Consider the following 20701-nt stretch of genomic DNA (forward strand, 5'->3'; position numbering starts at 1 on the left):
TTTCGTAAATCATAAATTAGTTGAGAGTCCTGACTCTATTTTCAATAATTCTAGAGTTCTTGATTAGAAAAGTTCTGTCGTCTAAAAATAAAATATTCATTAGCATATCAGTCCTTAGGCATTTTCTTTGGTTATTACTAAAATTATTTGTTTAAACCATCAAAAGAATTCTAGAACTTGAAAATAAAGCCAAAACTCTTAATTATTTATTTATTAATTATTAATTATTTATGAGTTTCCAAATAAGACGAAATAAGACGCTTTACACATCCCTATATTACCGCTATAGAAATATTTATAAAATATCTATAATAGAAATCTATAATAGAAATATTTATTAAATAAACAATTTCTCACTCACCGATACGTGCAATAGTGAAGTTTCTATTTTGCATAGATATCTCCCGGTCTCCTCCTCTCTTGGTCCATCGTAGCACTCACGACAGTCGCGAAAACACGAATTACAATCGTCCGACACTTTGCATGGCACTCCCATCATGTAAAACTGTACACGACACTCCTGACACGACGCGTAAATCGCACTGTGTATCGCAATGCTATCTGTAACAAATAAAATACATTAGAATAATCTTATTATTTTACATAATAACACACATAATATAAATATGTAAGCTAGACTTAACGATAGATATAGTGATATGTTGCGTGAAGCTGGCATATCAATTTATTCTTATAGACATTAGTCTTTGGTTTATGGACATATTATATGAATATAATTTAAATTACAAAATATAATTTTATATAATTTTTTCAAGACATTATTTAAATAACAAATTACAATATTAATTAAAGATTACATCATTTATAATATCTTTTAAATTGTTCTACTATATTTATAAAAGATCTTCCATCTCTCATTCAGTTTAAAAAATTTAATTTGTTTCAGAAAAATTGAAAAATAGAGTACGGTATATGATTGCCGAAATCATCTGTCTGCATAATTTTTCAATTAAGCCAAGAAACCTATGTACAATCATTGTTTGTCGCAATTATCAGTTTCCACGCAATCTTCGTACGTTTGTTGCTTATAACGATTACATCTTAATTAATTGCAGAGAATACCTAGAGTCGCCAACGTGTATTTTTATTAAATGAGAAAAAATTACATAAGTATTATCTTTAATTCTGAAAATTGAAGTTTTCTATGATAAATGTGAGATTAATAAAAGATGAATAAAAAAGAGAATAATTATATTTTTATAGCCTCATTTAAACTAATAATACAAAATATATAATATAAAATTAAAAATTTAATTTTTAATAATGATATTTCGTGATATTTTCAATGACAGAGTATTACGTTAATATTGTATTTTAGAATTTACTTTCAAATAATTTTTTAATTTTATTTTTATATAGAAAAGATTATGACCAATAAAAAGGTAATTAAAATAAATTTTTAAATTGCATTTTTTTATTATAAATTCTCTAATTGAATTTCACTATTTAATGTATATTATTCAATTATATATATTTTTTAAAAGTGATATTATTTTTAAATTATATAATTTAAAGAATTTTCAATTACCCATTTAGAAAGATAAAAATTGGAGAATGTTGGAGAACTGTTGTGTGAAATTGAGCCCAGCGGACGTGCATCATTCGAGCTGTCAAAACCAACAATGTTGAACGATGTCTAATGCAAGCGAACCATACGTTGATTATTTGGTACATGACGTAACCTAGTTTACATGCCGATTTCAATCATGTTTATTGCAGTTATCAATACCGCCAATCATCATCAATACTCATCAATCATTGATCCCATATTGATCCTGCAAAAATTAACTGTCCTAAATACAAATAAATTTGAATTAATAATCATGTTTTAAGTAATCGCATAATGTCGTTGACAATAAATAAACGCATGATAAAAAATCAATCAACGGCAATTTATATTACATAAAACTAAAAAAATGAATAAAAATAAAACTCACCATTGTAGAACAGCATTGTAGAATAAATATTCCAAATATTCCATAATATTCCAAACATTATTGCAGAATATAGAAGCAGGATCCGGAAGAACTGAAAAATATATAAAAAATTAAAATATTATATATAAAAATAGTTCATATTTTATATAACAATTTTGATATATATGTATTTTATTTATATTTTTTATTTTATATATACATATTTTTATATTTACATATATCATACTTTATATATTTTTATGTAATAAAATAATAAATTTTATGCAAATATAATAACTATAAATTTTTGTTAGATTTTTCTAATCACAAATTAATATAAATTATATTTATATCGTGCGATGGTGACTTTTATGGTCGGCAGATGAGAAGATCGTATAGAGAATTCGTATCGAATTAACGATCGCCCGATTTTTATTCGACACTCCAGACATTCGCGATATTTCTGTAACGTTGTGAAAAAAATTCGGACTCATTCCACGAGTTATTTACACGAAATGTCGGAGCGAAATTTTGGCGCAATTTCGGCACTGCCGGAACATCTCGATTCGACATTTTCAAAAACATCGATACTCCTGGGGCTATACACGAATCACTTCACGCAATGACTTGACTCCGCGATGAAACTGTTATGATTCAGCGATTATCATATTGATCGTATGCTAATTACCGCATAATGACGATCGCTCGTTATTTTGTTCATAATTTCAAGGTATCATATTCGACATTACGAATACTTGTTCGCGTGTGAGAACCACTCGGACGCGTAAAATCGACAAAAAATATGGAACGACTCTGTTGTTCCTAATTAATAAATCGACACGAGTATTAAATTAAGATGGCACTGCAAAAGGAGTAATTGTCATATATGGAAAAAGTTAGCGGCAAAATATTCTCGAATACATAATGAGCTATTACTTTATTACATCTTGATTAATTTTTCGATATAATCGCCCGATATCTTATTTGATATTATCATGACATTATTTTACATTGTCGATGCTACATGATTGTATACATGTATATAATTGTTTAGATGCATAAAATCAACGGGGAATGCACCAAGTGATTTCGTCCAGCCAAAATAATCACCGTGATACGAATGCAAATGACAGGGAAGAAGCACAGTAATCAACCGTCTATGCAAGCAGATAAAAGAGCACAAGTCTCTAATTGCTATTTTTATCCCTATAATAACGATCGGCGTATATCTGATATTCATATTTACCGAAAAATTATTCTTTGCGCTCGAAATTGCTCTAACAGAACGGTCAGTCGACAAAAGAAGCAGCATGATCAATATATCGATCGTATATCGTCACATCAGAATATCATCTCCATCATCTTCATCAATGTCATTAATTCCTTACCTACCACGGCATTATTTGATACCAGAGATGCTGATTAATTAATTACTTTTTAAATTAATTATGACATTTAATTACAAACAGATGTAATCAAATGTAATTAAAATATTTTGAATTGACGATTAATTTTAGAAAGATTAATTAGAGATCGTTACAATGACGATTGATATAAGCTAGATTAATCGAAGATCGCTTAATTAACGATTAATATCCATAACATAGCGCTATTTTTGTAATTTTTAAAATGAGACGTCAAAACGATCACAATAATAGAGAAATTATATCAATTTTCTTAAGTCAATCATTAATGGAAGAGATTCGCATTAAATTTGCTATATTTAATCGTCAATTATATACTTTTTAATTGTCTACTCAAATCAATTGTCAATTGAATTGTCTTCGATTGAATCTGTTTTTTTCAATCGTCCAGTACTTCTAATTAAAATTAACTCATATTAATCGTTTAATTGAAAAACTTTCAATTAAATTAGTTTGTATTAATCGTTTAATCGATCGCTCTCCGATTAATTTCGTTTATATCAATTGTCAATTAAATAACCTTCAATTGTGACTTCGATCATATTAATTGTTAATTAAGCAATCTTCGATTAATCTAGCTTATATCAATCGTCATTGTAACAATCTCTAATTAATCTTTCTAAAATTAATCGTCAATTCAAAATATTTTAATTAAATCTGTTCATATTATTTGTTCAATTTTAAAAAATTTAATTGATATTTTGCCAACTCTGTTTGATACTCACTTGTACGTATGACTTGCTTGGATGTTTCCGCATTGTTATTAATAAGTCATTAAGCTATTATTTTGACATTAGATAAATAATTGCGCGCAAATATTCGGTCGTATATGAATTATATTGCTTCAAAATGATATCATGTCGCGGAACAGTGTTCAAATGTGAAAAAAACAAGGATGGGCAAAAACTAGAACATTTGTTATTTATTTTCTAGTCTTTTATTGGACGTCCCGAAATGAAAACACCTGTGGACATCAAATACGATCGACGAGAGTGGGGTTCGTACACCATTTCGGTTTTGGGGTCACAATTGTGACGACGACAGTAAGTGTTGATTTAAAATAAAATGATCAAATTTAAAAGAATATATCGATGCTCCGTTTTATTCATTGTCAAACATTACGAGCGTTAGTATTATTTTATTGACAAGTTCAATTATTAAGGTATAAAAGATTTTTCCGCAACGTATCAATCAATCATTGGTGAGTGAAATAATATAATATTAGTTACTCAGGGGCAAAAGGAGACCCGTGGAATTCGAGCAAAAACTTATTTTTCTCAAATCGTCGAGAACGTCGAAAATAAGTTTTTGCACGAATTCTACGGGTCTTCTCTTGCCCTTGCGAGTAACTAAAGGTTTAGCGCGAGAGGCAAGGCTCGTGGAATTCGAGCGCGCGGCTTCGGCCAGTTTGTTTCCGAATGTGATCATAAGCGATTGGCACGTATCACGCGAATCATTAACGTGAGAATTAAAGAGTATTTACGGAATAGTGTAAGGTGACAAAACACCGCGAAATTGTCTTTTGTGCTCGTCTCCACTCGATGACAGGCTCGCCGGAGAGGTGCGAACATAAGTTTTAATTTGACACTTCTTCCTTTTTTTGTAAACACTACAAATTACATATTATAAAATTCTAATGGAAAAAACAAGTAATTAAAAAAAATGTTTAATCGATTAACGATTAATCAGTTTCGGCAATTAATCGATTAATCCTTTAGTTGAGTATTAATCGTTTTTTTTCGGTTACAATCGGTTAATCGATTTTAAAATAATCGATTAATCGGTTAAAATCACGAGCCCTATTAAAAACACATTTAAAATAGAGCAATGACATAATTATTATTTTCAATATTTGATAACATTATTAATTAATATTTTGCTTCAATATACTTTTTGCACAGAAAATCATATACATATATTACTAACTTAACATAAATTATATAATTTATCATAACTTTCAGGAAAGAAGAGAAACAATGCATACTATATAATGAATACAATCATAACCGGAAAAAAAACCCATTGTATCTGGCCAGATACTTTAAGCTCATATATCGATCCTTCGACGAGTGGTGCTTCATCCATATTCAGCAATCGTCAAGGAAACGGACAGAGAGAACGGATGCTACGGTGAGTTCCGGAAGTGCACGGAGCAGACGAACGTTACACGCTTGCGATATGAAACACGGCTTCTCAAAGCGCATACGATCTATATATCATTTGGCGACTCTTTCGGAATGCCATCTTTCTATGTCGAACTTTTTTTCTACTTCTATATTTAAAGTCGAGCAGCTTTCCAATTCTTTTTATACATGTTTCTACACGTACTTGCATACACAGTTGAAAAATTTGTGAAATAATGAGATTATTTTAATATTTGTATGTATTTTATTTGTTACAGGTAGCATTGTGATTCGCGCGTCGTGTCCGGGAGTGCCGTGTAAAGTGTCGGGCGATCGTATTTTCGCGAGTGCGGTGCTACCAAGAGAGAAGGAGACCCGGGGAGACATCGGGCTACAGCAGGGTAACTGTGAGGTATGCAAAATAAATATATAATGTTTCTTTTAAAAAACACATCTTTGTTATATTTGTTTAAATATCTCTACATATATGTATTTTATTTGTTATTACAGATAAGCGTTACCGAAAAGTTGCGCGCGAGTTTGACCGCGGGATTCTCGAGTGCCGAATGTATTGTTGCTTCGTGTAATTATCGTTTCCGTATCGTTTTCTCTTATTGTGCAATGTACGCGAAATACGCGTGCTATTCACGCGTCGCGTCGGGAGTGTCGTATAAAGTATCGCGCGTCGGGAGTGCGCCGTCTAAATTTTCGCGTTTCGGGAGTGCCGTGTAAAGTGTCGTAATTATTTGTGTTTTCGCGAGTGTCGTGAGTGCTACCAAGAGAGGAGAAGGAGGCCCAGGGTGGCATCGGGCAACAGCGGGGCAACTGTGAGGTAAAATAAAAATATTTTCTTTCTAATATATATATATATAGATGTATTTATACACACATGCAATATGTATATACATAATTTGAATATTTTGTTTTCAGATGATGTACTACAACTTCGCCATTGCACGCATCGGTGAGTGCTAGCTTTACATACAACGTTACACGATGACCTGTGCGGAGATATAAACTTTTAGGATTATGAACTTCTTATTCTGCCTCGTTATTTGTTGATATTCGTTTGGATGCTGCGTTTATTGCAGCCGCTCCACATCTTCAATTTTTATGCTAATCTTAACATAGCTAACTATCTCGTGTTAAGCGCACCTGTTGGATATACGTCCTACACCGCTTTTGACCGTCGGTAGTCAACATTAAGGCGCGATTCTAGAACGGAGAGAAATAAAAAAAATTCCGCAATCTGGCCGACAATCTTCGATGTTACCAGTAGCAGGAGCATGTTTTTTTTCTTTTTTTAAGTACCACATCAAGTCGCGCGCGACGACTAGCAACACGCCAGGAACATATTAAGCGGCTGGAACCATAAAGCGAGCGTTTATTTCTCTATCGGCGACGTCGGTTCTCGAAAGAGACTTGAGCTTCGATAGAAACGGCGGAAACTTGCACGGGAAGCCGATAATTAACGCGAGCCGAATTGATTCCCAAGAAGGCGAGAGAGAAAGAGAGAGAGAGAGAGGAGTTCGCGTACTCCAGTGGCCGGTAATAATCGCCGTAATTTATGCCTCGACGGATACTCGGGGGAAGAATATAGGCTCGTTGAGATAGGCCAGGAGTATAAAAAAGGTGTATGGCGAAAATGTCGCCCAATTAACGGGCGAATTGGAGCGACCGAGGTCGAGCGCCGCGCTGATGCGTGTATGCGTGTTTTATGTGCACGCTCTCGTGTATCAACATCCGCGTGGAGGAAGCTGGTCAGAGAGAAAAGAAGGAAGCGCCTAATGAGTCTCTCTCTCTTTCTTTCTCGGATGCAAAAGACGCCGCTGCACCATTAGCGAAAGAGCGAGCGAGCGAGCGAGCCGACTTTAAATATCGCGTTCGACCGAACGAGGAGGCAACGGAGGAGTACCCGAGAAAGGGAGACGCGCCTTCTCTTTTGAACTCCGCGAGCCACTTTTACGATTTTATTATTGGCCTCTTACGCTCGCGATATTTATGCGACGCCGCGCGATATTTTCCACGACGGAACGCGTCGACTTTAATAGAGGCCGCCTTATCCCTGGAGACGATCCTCTTCTCTCTCACGCCCTACGCGCGATACACTAATAACGTTTCAGCCGCGCACGACTTAATTAGAAGGGTATTGAGAGTCCCGACGAGACGCGTCTCTATTCGAGGAGCGAATCATTTACATCGTAAAAAATTTATGTCCTGTCGACATAAATGTGCAACTGAAAAATAGGTGTTTACTCTAAACAATAATATAATAAAAAATTAGCTACCATAGCTAAATTTAGCTGTCCATATATTACAACCTAAAATTTAGTTATCATGTTTAAATTTGTAGTATGGTAATTAATATTTGTTAGTTATAGTTTAACGGAGAATGCTATAGCTAAAAAATATTAACTATCATAGCTCAAATTTAAGCATAATAATTAAATTTTATGTGTAATGTAGAAGCAGCTAAAATTTAGTAATAGTAGCTAATTTTTTTGTGAAACAAAGTATTGGTGCGTTTTACTTAATGAATTAATGTTTGCAAGTTACAATGATATATTTCACATTAAATAATAAAATTAAAACAATTTTGATCGAGATAAATTATAGATTTTTAACAGTCTTCTTATTAGTACAATCGATGGCTTTTAATTATGGATGAATAATTAGAAGTCATTCGGTAAAACGGTGGCGCCTATTAATGCATACTTTGCACAATTTCTCAACAAAGTATTTACTTACTTAATTGCGTATTTATTTAGATCAAGCATATAGTATGATGGATGAAAATCCATAATTATAATCTCTCATGTCTATCGGATGTTAATGACCCTAAATGAATGTAAGCGGTGCGACCTCAGGAACATTGACACTGAGATAAGTCGATCTACGTGTTTTGTTCTATTTTGCCGCGTTGATGAATATTTATTTATACTTTCAGGCAAGAAACCCTTAAAACCTGTTTGACAACGCAGAGTCTTTATCGCGTCCTCATTTAGGAAAAATTTAAAGAATGTCACACACTTAGTCGCAGTAAACACATCGTCAACGTTGTAACCGAGCTTTAAATCTATATTACACGAATTCGACAAGAGGAAACGTCCATCATTATGATCCATATTCAAAGCCAACATTTATCTTGCTATTCATAATCGGATTCTGCGAAGATAATTTGCATTGAGTGCGCTAATATTATACACATTATTGACAGTTTTATGAATGAGAAGATCCATCTTTTTTTTTCAAATTTCGTAATAGGACAGAAATCATATGTATTCTTTGATGAATTACATCGCGAAAGGTTTCTGCCGAGCGGCAATCTCTCTCTTTCGGAACGCGAAAACCTGGAAGTCGTTTCTGCCACAATTCCGCATGGCTGCCCATAGCTATGCCACACCATCAGTACTACTACTACTACTACTTCTTCTTCTTCTTCTATTATTACTATTACTACTCCACCAGCACCGCGTGATCACGACCATTACCTCTTTCGTCGTCTCACTCCTTCCGAGGCTCGATACGCCTTAACTACCGCGATACACCAGCGGCGAGTTCGCTTTTTATTCGCCTGTACGCTGCGTTCCTGACACGACAATCGGTGTTAACCAGTAATTCAGATCTCGGCTAACGGCCAGTAATTTAGACGCGCGCGCGCTCGCGCACGCGATACGGAGATCGGATCACGGATATTTGATGATTTCTTTGCGATCTCTCGCGGCCGTTCAGCGAGCTGTCGTGAAGTCGCTCCCAAGATGATGCGATCCTCTTCCCGAGAGGATCATATTCCATAGGAATCAGCAGTTGCACCGCGACTCTGTGCCAGCTGACGTCTCAGGCACAAGCATCTTATATCATCGCTATGTATTGTCCTGTGTGTTGGAAATATTTTCTAGCCCACGTACGAAACGCTTTGAATTAGGTATATATTTTAAACGCACGAAAAATAAAAGCCATTATAGCTGTCTCTAAATTATGTTTCATCGCATCATCTGTATAATAAATTTCTTCATTTCTAAATTCAAATAAAATTGTATCTAATTCACGGGAAAAAATTAGCTATTATAATTAAATTTTAGTTGTTTCTATGTTACAAACTGAAATTTAGTTATCATGCCTAAATTTTAGCTATGGTAATTAATGTTTTTAGCTATAGTTAAAGCGGAGAATTCTATAGCTAAAATATTAGCTATTGTAGTTAAAATTTAGGCATGATATAACTAAATTTCATGTATAATATAGGGACAGCTAAAATTTAGCTATAATAACTAATTTTCTTTTCCGTGAATTAAATAAAATTTTATTTAAATTTAGAAATTAAGAAAATTTTACAGATGATGCGATGAAACATAATAATTTACTCTTTCTCTTAGGTATAATTGAATTCTTATACATATAAAAAAATGCTTTTTATCGATGTATCTCCTCTCATTTTTCTAATATAAAAAATATAATTTCCGTTACTTGTAAGTGCGTTGTAAGCTTATATCAAGAGAAAGAAAGAGAAATAGATAGATAAAAAAGGAGAGAGGAGAAAGAAACGAGAGAGTTCTTTGCTATCAGACAATATCCATATTGCGTTCCTCGATTATCGGATCGTCATTTCGTACTTAGATTGTACATACATATAATAGTAATCGACGAAGGAGAGTCGTGAATTATAAGAGTCACGACTCTTTTACATACCTTTCACTGTAAGAAACTTTAATGCCGACTATCATTCGAAGGCAACGATAGTTGACGTGTCAGATTTAATAACAGCCTCGTTAGAATAGCTTTAATGTGCTAATTATTTATGTCTAGAATGATTAACAAAAATATATTTCTATGTCTTTAAAATGATTGAAAAGTATTGAACGATAACATTTTTAAATAATTTTATAAATGTATTATAGAGTCGTGACGAAAAAAAATATTTATTTGTTATTTTTATTGTTTGCTATCATATTATTTAATTTTTATTCTGTAATAATAATATCGAGAAAATATTCGAAACTACGTAATATTGACAGAATTTAACAAACATTAAATATTTACTGTATATATTATCTTTTACACAACAATATATATTAATTAAATTATTAATTATATTAGTAAATCTTTGATAATTCTTTAATTGGCTCATTAATTAATTCAATTTCTAAATAGCAAATAGATATTTTGATAACATCATGAACAATCACACGAAATAAAGCAATGAGTTCACGTTCTAATAAACGAGAAAACCATAATGTGTGTAAAAGATAATAATTACAAAACAATTATCTTTTATCTCAATTTAATATCGCATTACCTCGTAATAATACGAGAAATCTTGAGTATTCCTCAAAATAAGAAAGAAAAAGAAGAAATCGCCATTTAAACAATTAAGATTTGAGGTAATTGAGCAAGATAAATTAGATTTTAGACAAAAAATGTATTTAAAAACACCTGAAAACATATTGAAAAAAGCAGTAAAACTATTTTAATAAACCGCGCAGAAAAAGAAGAAATCGCCATTTAAACAATTAAGATTTGAGGTAATTGAGCAAGATAAATTAGATTTTCGACAAAAAATGTATTTAAAAACACCTGAAAACATATTGGAAAAAGCATTAAAACTATTTTAATAAACCGCGCAACTACTACACGCAGAAAATTCTCTCTATGTAGCATTCCCGCCAAAACGAGATCGCGACAAAATGGCGCGTGGTGTACTGGGGAGACGGTCGCGGTGTCGAGTCGATCGAAAGTGATCGATAAAGGCAATCGAAGTGAAAGTTTGTTAGTTAGAGTGATAACGCAAGGTTTAAGTAAACCGACACGATATGTGGGTAACGATGAATCGACGCGGAAACGTCACGACGAACATTTATTCGTAACAACGAGACTATTTAATCTTCGCGAGGAGATGTCCATACGAGTCCCGCGCGATCGATCCTTACGACATCTCGATAATTATCGATTCGATATTTCGAGTTCGATATCGCAAAAATTTCAGCGGGTCACTCATCTTGGAAAAAACAGTCGCGGGACGACGCGCGAAGTATTTTCGGATCGTTCTCGAGTGCAAGTGAACAAAATATGTCGGACAAAAGTGCCGGGACTCCAAGTGTTTCGTCGCGATAATAGTGCCGAAATAGCGTCACGAGAGAGAGAAAGAGAGAGAGAAAGAGAGACAACCGTGTTTACCGGCGCATCCGTTTTCGGTATCGCGATCATGTATGAAGTTCGGGTCGGCTCGGATAACGACGGCGGGCGGGAAAAGAGAGGAGACGACGGGAGGAGCACGCCAAATTCCAACGCGTAGAGGGGCTCCGTGTACTATCGCTTACGTAGTACGCCTTTGTTTACGTTGCGCGACCGGGTCGCGTCACCGCGAGTGCGGGCTCCGTTAATCGGTCGCGGAGCATAGTCACGTACGCACGTACGTCGTCGTCGTCTAAGCTCCTTATCCGCGAAGCGCACCTTCGAAATCGCGATTCGCCACCGCTGGCGCGGTTCTCGCACACACGCGGCCGCCAGTGCGATTTCGCGCGTGCAACCGGGACAATCGTGCCGTCTCTCTCCGTCGACGACGACGACGACGACGACGCGAGTATAGCGAGCGGTCTCGCTGTGCTCCGAAAAGAAAAGCGCGCGAATCCTTCTACGTCACGTGCGCCGAGTGCATCTCGTGTATACCGTAGATCGGCACCCGCGTTGTTGATCACGTGATCACCGCGGTGACTGGACGCGAGTGTGTTTCTGTGTTTGTGTGTTTATGTGTGAACGGATCGGAGGGTGGCGAAATGGCACGCAGCGACACGTCGTTCGGCGAGATCTGACGCTAATCAGCTGCTCCGATACGTCTACATCGGCGCCGAATCTGTGAGTGAGAATTATTGCTATTATAATTTAGTTATTAGTCTCGCTGCTTTGCGCAATATTTACATTATTTGCATATCTGACATTTATTCGAAAATTTTTATCGCATATATTTGACGCTCCATTTTATTTATATGCGAATATACACGAAGAATTTTAATTAACCACGTCCATTATTATACGAAATATATGACTCAAGATATATACTATATATATAAAAATATTGTGTGTAATATACATATATATATTTAACCATACATGTAGAGCTCTCCTTAAACTGGTTATTTATAGACTTTGGAATTCCGTAAAGGTCATGTCGAGGTGTTGTTTCAACTTTACTACTTAATAAAAATTTTTATTTATTTTTGTCTGAAGAATACTCATATTTTCTCGCGGAACATAATCATTTTTCTTTTCGCGGAATACTCTCTTCTGATTATCTAGTTCTGTAGTCTCGAGTTTCAAGATTAGTCGAGCATTGACTTTTCTGTGGAAACCACGTGTTAAATTCGCACTTATCGTGTCACGTTTCTTTTGCGTTTTGCTTCAGCAAATTTCCTAAATATCGCGATGCGTGTCAATGCTATTTTTAGCAATTTCGTCATGCATACTCGTAGATTGTGCATTATAATGCGAAATAGAACGCATCTTGATTGTGACATAAAGATCGCCAGAAAGGAGATGCATGCTGAATATTTCAGTATTACGTATCTCGTAGATTTCAGTATTACGTATCTCGTAGATTCTCCTTGAGTTTCTATGTAGAAATGCAGAGACGCGGCCACACCGGAAGTACAGTCTGTTGATAGCGGAACTCGCGTTGAAATAGAGCCTACGAGCTCGAAGTACACTCTTGCAAAGAAGTTTAACTCTTTCGGAAATAAAATACATTTTTCAGCAAATATTAAAATTATATTCATTTTTGTAATTGCATAATTCCATTTTTATTGTGAAATATTTAATAAATATTTAGAAGAGACAAAAGTAATCTTCGCGCGCTATTTACGATTATTTATTTCGAGTAATTCGAGCGAAATTATTTTGAACGGAATATAATTGTGATAAATCATTATACAAATAACAATTTCCACTTCAACAAACGAGTGCAGAAAATATTTGCTTTTTTTCATAATATATTGAAGAAAAATGTTTCTATTTTATAATATACATAACTGTGCATATACGCTGCGTTAAAATTATATTCCCTGCTAACATCTCGACAGACGAGAGATATTTTAATTATACGTTACGTTCAAGATGTGAAAATAAATTTTTTGTGTTTCGCCCTACATCAAACGAGTTTACACTATAGCCGAGATAGAAACACTTGCGCGATGTAACTCGAACGTCAAACGTAACCGCAAATGACGGAAATCTCGCAGAGTCTGTCTTCCTCTTCCTTCTCTCTCCATTAGAAATATCACAGTATGATTACGCGTATGTGTACGCGCGTGTGTGTTGCGTACGCAAATGAAAAGAAAACGTAGTCAGCGCGGATGCAACCTTATCCCGCGGGTTTGAGGTAACTATATTGCGCCTGACAGAGACGAATCGAGCCATTAGGCTTTAGCAAAATGACAATTTATATTGTGGTGCTCCGCGAAATTGTCCCTCCGTCAAAACGAACATGCGGGATCAATCAAAATTCTCCATTAGCTCGAAACAATTTAATGAATATCTCATTAGCCGACCTTGTGCATTCGTGATCATTAATATTTAGGAATGGAAATATGTAAGATGTTAGATTTATGTATTCTTTTAATTTCTCTTCTTTACACGAAGAGAATTTCTCTCTTAGAATTTGTCCTGAAAATTATAGTAATCGTGGGACAATATGGTATTGGAAGAATTTTACGAGAGTTTCTCCGATTAATATTCACCACAATAAAAAATATTAATATGTACATAATAAAATTTATCGAACATATTTTATATTTTATTGTGATCATCCCTCGATTACGATGATTTTCAGGATAAATTCTAAGATAAAATTCTCTTTCTGATATTTTCTATCAAATCAATTATATTGTGCTATATCTACACAAAAAAAGATTAGCCACTATTATCATATCTAAATTTTAGTTATGACAACTAATATTTTTTGCTACATTTTAACAGATAATTCTATAGCTAAAAAATATTAGCTATGATAGCTAAAATTTAGTCACGATAATGAAATGTCATATGTAATATAGGGTCAACCAAAATTTAACTATACAGCAGTTAATTTTTTTTGTCGTATAAATTATCAGAAAAATATTCTCATCTTCTCTCGAATATAATTGTTTGCCAATGTAATCTCATCGAGAGAACGCTCGCGCCGTATCTGATTTCCAGCCAGTCGTACAAAGTATCTCGTCGATCTGTACAACGTCTGCTTCCGATCGGGCGAAAACAATCGTCGCACACAAAAGCCTGCCGATCGCTCGGCATTCTATCGATCGTTACGAGATCGCGACTCAACGTGCGCATTCATAATCGTCCATCGATCGGAGCGACGAACGCCTCCCGGGGGCGTCTCTATAGCTTAACGAGATGATGCACCGCGGTGCATCGTGTCGCTGCATCGTGTCCGCTGCTCTCTCTTCTTATCGCCTCGTCACGAAACAATACGACAATCGTTAGCTTTTCTACGAGCGGCTTTACGGGCGCGCACACCCAGCCCGTAGAAATCCCGACTTGATTCACAGAGTCTATCGCGGCCTCGCTGGTATCGAGGCGAAGCGAGCAGATAAGATAGCGGCCGGTTATCGACTCGCTTACACTTGGTTCACCTGCGCGTCCGAGAGGTATACTCTTATCTCGGCCTTTTATCTTTGACCTCTGCTCCGTGAGCCGCCGTTGATATCGCGCCACGTTACGGGGCGGCCACGAATAACGTCCATATGAACGACGACGGTATCTATATAATGTCTACATCGCGATGTGGCGTATCTCCACCACACATGCGTTCCCTCGGGTTTCCTCCCTCTTTTTCCATTCTCGTCTATCTTTCTCTCTCTCTCTCTTTCTCGTCATTATTTTTCCTCTCAGATTTCTCGATCGTCTTTCGCCTCGTCGTCCTCTCACGAGCGTACCTTCTGACAAAAGGTTAATGGACTAATGTGACTTTTGGTGTCAAATATATGGCGTTGAGATAAGATTATTGTTGTATATGAAATCGTGTCTTTTATTTAGAATGCGTGTCTGGCTCTGTATTTTTATACGTCGCTCGGAATACATCGCACGAAATAGCTAGTCGAGTCGCGAAATGTTCGGCTATTTTTATTTCTTCTCTTTCCTCGCGAAGAACACGCACGTATACAATTATATCATATGTGTATCTTATTTTATTATAAATATAAATATATATTTTCTATTTTTTTTTAGGATATATATTTCGAATTCGCTTATAAAATATATAAATGAATTTGCAAGCTGAAAAAGGGGTTTGTACATATAGCTTTAAAACAGAATCAGCTCTTGCAAGTTCGTCTGCATTTTAAGGGGATTCAAAATATATCCTCAAAAGAAAAAAAAAAGATCTGCACCTGTATATATGGGGGAACTATATAATCCTTGACACGCAATGTTACACTTCTCTTGACAAGTCAGCGTGACTTTTGATACTTTTTTAGAACTTCTGATCACACCGAGCCTACCAGGTAGCCATACCTTTCGCCCCAATTTTCAGAATCGCTTTCGTGCCATCATCCCCCTATATCCCGGGCCCGATGTTTCGATCTTTTCTCGTCTTCCTCTTTCATCCTCCTCTCTTTCCATCTCTTTTTTAGCCTGTCTTCGTTCCACGAAGATGCGATCTTGTCCACCGACCACGCCTTCGCGAGGTACAGCGTGCGTCGATCTTGTTGCGAGTCCCCTTCGTCTGCCACTTCTTTCTTTCTCTCTCTTCCTGCCGTAGGTGAGAAAGAAAGGAAAAACGAAGGTCGAGAGATGCAAGGTTCCATGGCCTCCCCAGGGAGGTTGCACTCCTGACGCTCGGTGGCGGCTGCGAGCTCTTAGCTGGCTCCTTGATCGTTACTCTTGTAAAATAAATCTCTCGTTTCGTCGCCGATCATCGTCGTCTCTATCCTCCCTTCGCTTTTCCCTCCCTGTTATCCTCCTCTCGGACTCGACACTTCCGTCACCATCTCCGGCGTTCTTCGTCGTGCATCGGCGCCTCGCAAAAAATCGACCGCGCTCAGCCGGAACGTCATATCCGCATGTTATTCCGCGTGCTTTTCTCAGCAGCTATGAAATGATGATTTCTCGCAGAGTCCTCTGCTTCGCGCGACACGTCGCGCATTACATCGCACGCACCTTCGTTTCTTTGATCCTAAGTGCATCGAACCGGCTGCATGTATCTCGCGTGTTTTCCGCTCGAATGTTATTAGACGCTCGTTTTTTTTGTCCGCTCCTGATAACGTTGTCTGTCGATTTTAAATGTCGCTTTTATTGTGACTTTGTTGAATTTTATACCGATAAGCCGATAATGACACGCGATCGCGTTCGAAAGGTCGCAAAAGCGCGACGCGCTCCTGCTACCGCAAGTCGATGAAATTTTATCGCGAGATTGCTTATTCCTGTGTGTCATTACCGCGATAGCGGAGCATTGTAGCATAGCTTATCAAGGTTCCAGGAAATGCAACCGACAAACACGCTACGAGCAATTATTTCGCGTGATTATGAGTCGTTTTAAAAATAGTTGGTTCTTAAAAATGAAAATTATTTCTAAAATTTAATTTCAATTCGTATCGTATAGGTATATATTATGTAGCAAATTATATGTCGCACGAAAATTGAGAGCCTTGATATCTAATATTATTTATGTATATAAGAGAGAAACGTGACATTAAAAATTTTATCTAAATTTACACACAGAGGGAATTTTCTCTTCAAATTTATCCTGAAAATCATGGTAAGAAATATTAGTATCTACCACATTAAGATATAAAATATACTCGATTAATTTTATTATGTACATATTATTTTTCATTGGTAAATATTAATATTAAGAGAAACTTATAAAATTCTTTTAATAACGTATTGATGATTACCAGGGTAAATTCTAAGAGAAAATTCTCTTTGTGCACACTTGCAGACATAATTGTTTAGTAGACATTTTAGGAAGATAGATATATAAAAAATACAGCGTATAAAAATATGTGCAATATATAAAACATTTTAGAAAACTACGCGATTCTTGAAATAAATTCGCGCTATCCGTTTCTAAGAGAACGCCGACAATTCTTCCTTAAATCGCAGCAAGTCGTGCGGCTTCTTTCTTCTCCCGCGGTTCTTGTCGAACACTTTTCGTACACCGTGCTACTCATGTGGTTAGGTTCACTTTCTCTTTCTCTCTCCCTCTCCCTTTTTTTTAGTTAGGTATATGTACAGAGAGTATAGGACACAGGGTATATATATATATATATATATATATATATATATGTTGTATATATATCTATATGGCGGGCGGCAAACAAGAAGGCAGGTGGAAGGTTGTGCAACCTGTTGCTCCGTTGCTGGGACGAGAGCGAACAGTAGGATGAGTCTGTTGCGGGTTTGGTTGCGGGTCGGCATGAGACGGCACACCGAAGGAACATTCCGCCCGTGGGTATAGCAATCACAATGGGGCGAGTCTCTCCCTCTGCGCACATACATACATACACTTACGCATACTATACGCGCTGTCTTTCTTTCTTCGTCGTATATATAAGAATACAGCCTCCCATCATTTTCTGTCTTCTTCTCTTCCCTTTTCTCTCTCGCTATTTCATCTTGTCTTCTCTTCCATCTTCTTCTATACTATTCCACTCCGACGTTGTACTCTCCTCCCGAGCCATCTTCTCCACCCTTCTTCTTGGACGTCGCGCCCTCGGGACACGATCCCGATCTCTGACGTGATTTGCATAATTCCAGTATCCCCGCCCAGGCGTTCAGCTGCTCAATTATTAGCTGGAATTTAAGACGTGTTTAAGAAAATAGCTCGACCCCGGCTTTTTGCTTCTGCCGATTTGCAAAGTGCCTCGCATCGTCTCGCCTTGTCTTACCTTCTCGCGCGATGTCGTGTTGCGCGTGGTGGACCGAAGTTTATCGACGCCCGAAAAGTGAATCTTTTTTCATACCTGCGCCGTGCATCTTTATTCGGCTGCTGCAGGGGGCGTTTATCAAGGGAGGCCTATCAAGCGGCCCGAGGAATTCGTTTCTCTCGAACCTTATGGGGAATTAGATCGGTCTTATTAACGCGCTATAACATTTTTGCTTCATCTAAATGCAAAAAAGAGACTAATGATTTCGAAATGACTCCTAATAACGAGCTTAGAAAAGCTCTTAATCTTATACCTAGATTGCTGTTAAATACATTTAACATTTTTTATATAGATATCAGACCTAATGTTTTAATTCTAGACGACAAATTTATTCCAAGTTACATATATGTATATAAAAACAAGCATGAATATAAACTTGAAAAAAATTTTAAACAAAACTAAAAGAGTGAATAATTAATTGGCAAAGTAGAGTGAACCGTTGATTGGTCTAATTATTCATTCATTGTCAACGGACAAAGTTGCTAGTCACAGTGTTATCAGAGAACATGTTTTTATCGGTTAGGCGATATGGTAACGAAGGTTTGCTGCCACTTACAGATCTGCTTCGCGTTCTTCGCTTCGTGTTCACGGTTTATTTTTGCACGAATAACAATCTACCAATCTCTCTAATAGATTGTTCTTGATTTTAATTGCTTTTGCACGGTTCATTGCTCACGGACAACTGTATCTATCACTAGGGAAAAAATCGCGAATAATTGGACATTGCATAATTTATAGCCGCGACGTTTCGCGATCTAAAAGAAAGAGAAGGAGAGATTCAATTTGAAATCGGAGTTTTATTAAAGGGAACGTAGCTTCCGCTTAGCCAGCTTAACTGTTTCATATGTGCCTCGCGCTATCACCTCTTATTATCTTTCTTCCCGCATCTGAATCTAACTATCGTCATTTCATCTCTTTTCCTTCTTCCGTCCGCGGTATATACGTGGTTACCGATATCATCAACGTCTCATGCTGTATTCTGTTATATCGCGCCGGTTTCTCCGCTTTCTTATCTGCCTCTGCGATCGTGCTTTCCACGTTCGTTCCTTCCTTACTTTGTAAAATACACATTCGCATAAAAACACTACGGTGGCGCAATAACTTTCGGCCGATATGGAGAATATATCGGCGTGTTTTCGTAACTTGTCTCTCTTGTCTCATATTATACTCTCTCTTTACGTACCTTCCTTCGTCATCGTTTGTCCCTCACGAATGTGCTACATCGCGAGCCTTATGTACTTACCAATTTCGTTGATTAAAGTATGCACTCGTCGTTGATATCTTTCATTAATTTTGCCATCGCATCGATTCGGACGCGCGTATGTGTATGTGTGTGTATCATATATTGCTCTCGATGCGTGTCTCTGGCCGGAGATGAATCGGATGCAACGCGTTAGGGCGCATTCCCACTGATTGGCCAACCGCGAAGTGTGGTCACATGTAATATCCCGATCCATCGACACGTCCTTATAATCCGCTTTATCGCTATCCACTTGACAGTTCATTTATCCTTCGTATGAGTAAAAATAACAATTTTGTGTTAGCGGACGGATGTAATATTATAGGTATCATATTATTACGGTTGTAAAAAAAATCTTAACTCTACATATAATAAATAAAAAATTATATATGCGACAGTTTATACAGGTCTACTAACAAATTAATGAGATTTTCGTTGAAAAAAGGGGTATTTATATTTACTACGTCACATTATTTATAGAATAATCGGTGCATTTACATACACACATACATTCTTGTATGAGAAATATATGAGTGCAATAACTCGTAATAAAGTTAAACTCGACTATCGGAACTTTGTTTATATTTTTTAATTTGTTCGTTGATTTTGTATATGAAGAGAGAAAGAGATAACTGTCCTTTATATTTATTTTCAAAAGCAGAGTTAACTTCTGTTATCACGACAGTTATAAATACTATATACTATATCGATATTGATCGCCCTCGTTTTTAAATGATGCAGCGTTGACTTGGCAAGGTTATTTACTGATGAAACTACTTTATAAATTAGAACAGTAAATCTTGTTCGACAGATTAAAATTGTGATAAAATCAAACATTGACTTATACATTTATATAAACTAATTTTTTCCATATTCGATATGTCTCTAAATTTAACAAGATTTTCAAAATTAAATCTATGACCGCTTTCTGTTTTTTTGGCATGATATTATTTTAATACAAATTCAACTGCCGTCAATCGAACTTGATGTTCACTCCACAAAATCGGTGGAAACGCGCCCTTACGCCGAAGGCATACAAGAAGCAGAGCCGACAGGACGA

At 36.3% G+C, this 20701-nt stretch overlaps 1 protein-coding gene and 1 long non-coding RNA gene across 2 annotated transcripts in view; both read left to right on the forward strand.

The window, feature by feature from the left end:
* Positions 1 to 4729: 4729 nt before the first annotated feature.
* Positions 4730 to 6310, forward strand: LOC146721331 (uncharacterized). Its single transcript, XR_014925709.1, has 4 exons — positions 4730 to 4922; positions 5323 to 5491; positions 5763 to 5896; positions 5995 to 6310. It is a non-coding gene; the product is annotated as an uncharacterized LOC146721331 (long non-coding RNA).
* Positions 6311 to 11859: 5549 nt separating this feature from the next.
* Positions 11860 to 20701, forward strand: part of LOC114942058 (uncharacterized) — a 311191-nt gene continuing 302349 nt past the window's right edge. The window contains 1 exon segment of the mRNA XM_085487052.1: positions 11860 to 12336. Within this exon segment, the coding sequence (XP_085343178.1) occupies positions 12230 to 12336 (107 nt within the window). The 5' untranslated portion in view covers positions 11860 to 12229.

Source organism: Nylanderia fulva, unplaced genomic scaffold (genome assembly GCF_048542155.1).
Source record: "Nylanderia fulva isolate GAGA-0341 unplaced genomic scaffold, ASM4854215v1 Scaffold5, whole genome shotgun sequence".
NCBI lineage: Eukaryota > Metazoa > Arthropoda > Insecta > Hymenoptera > Formicidae > Nylanderia > Nylanderia fulva.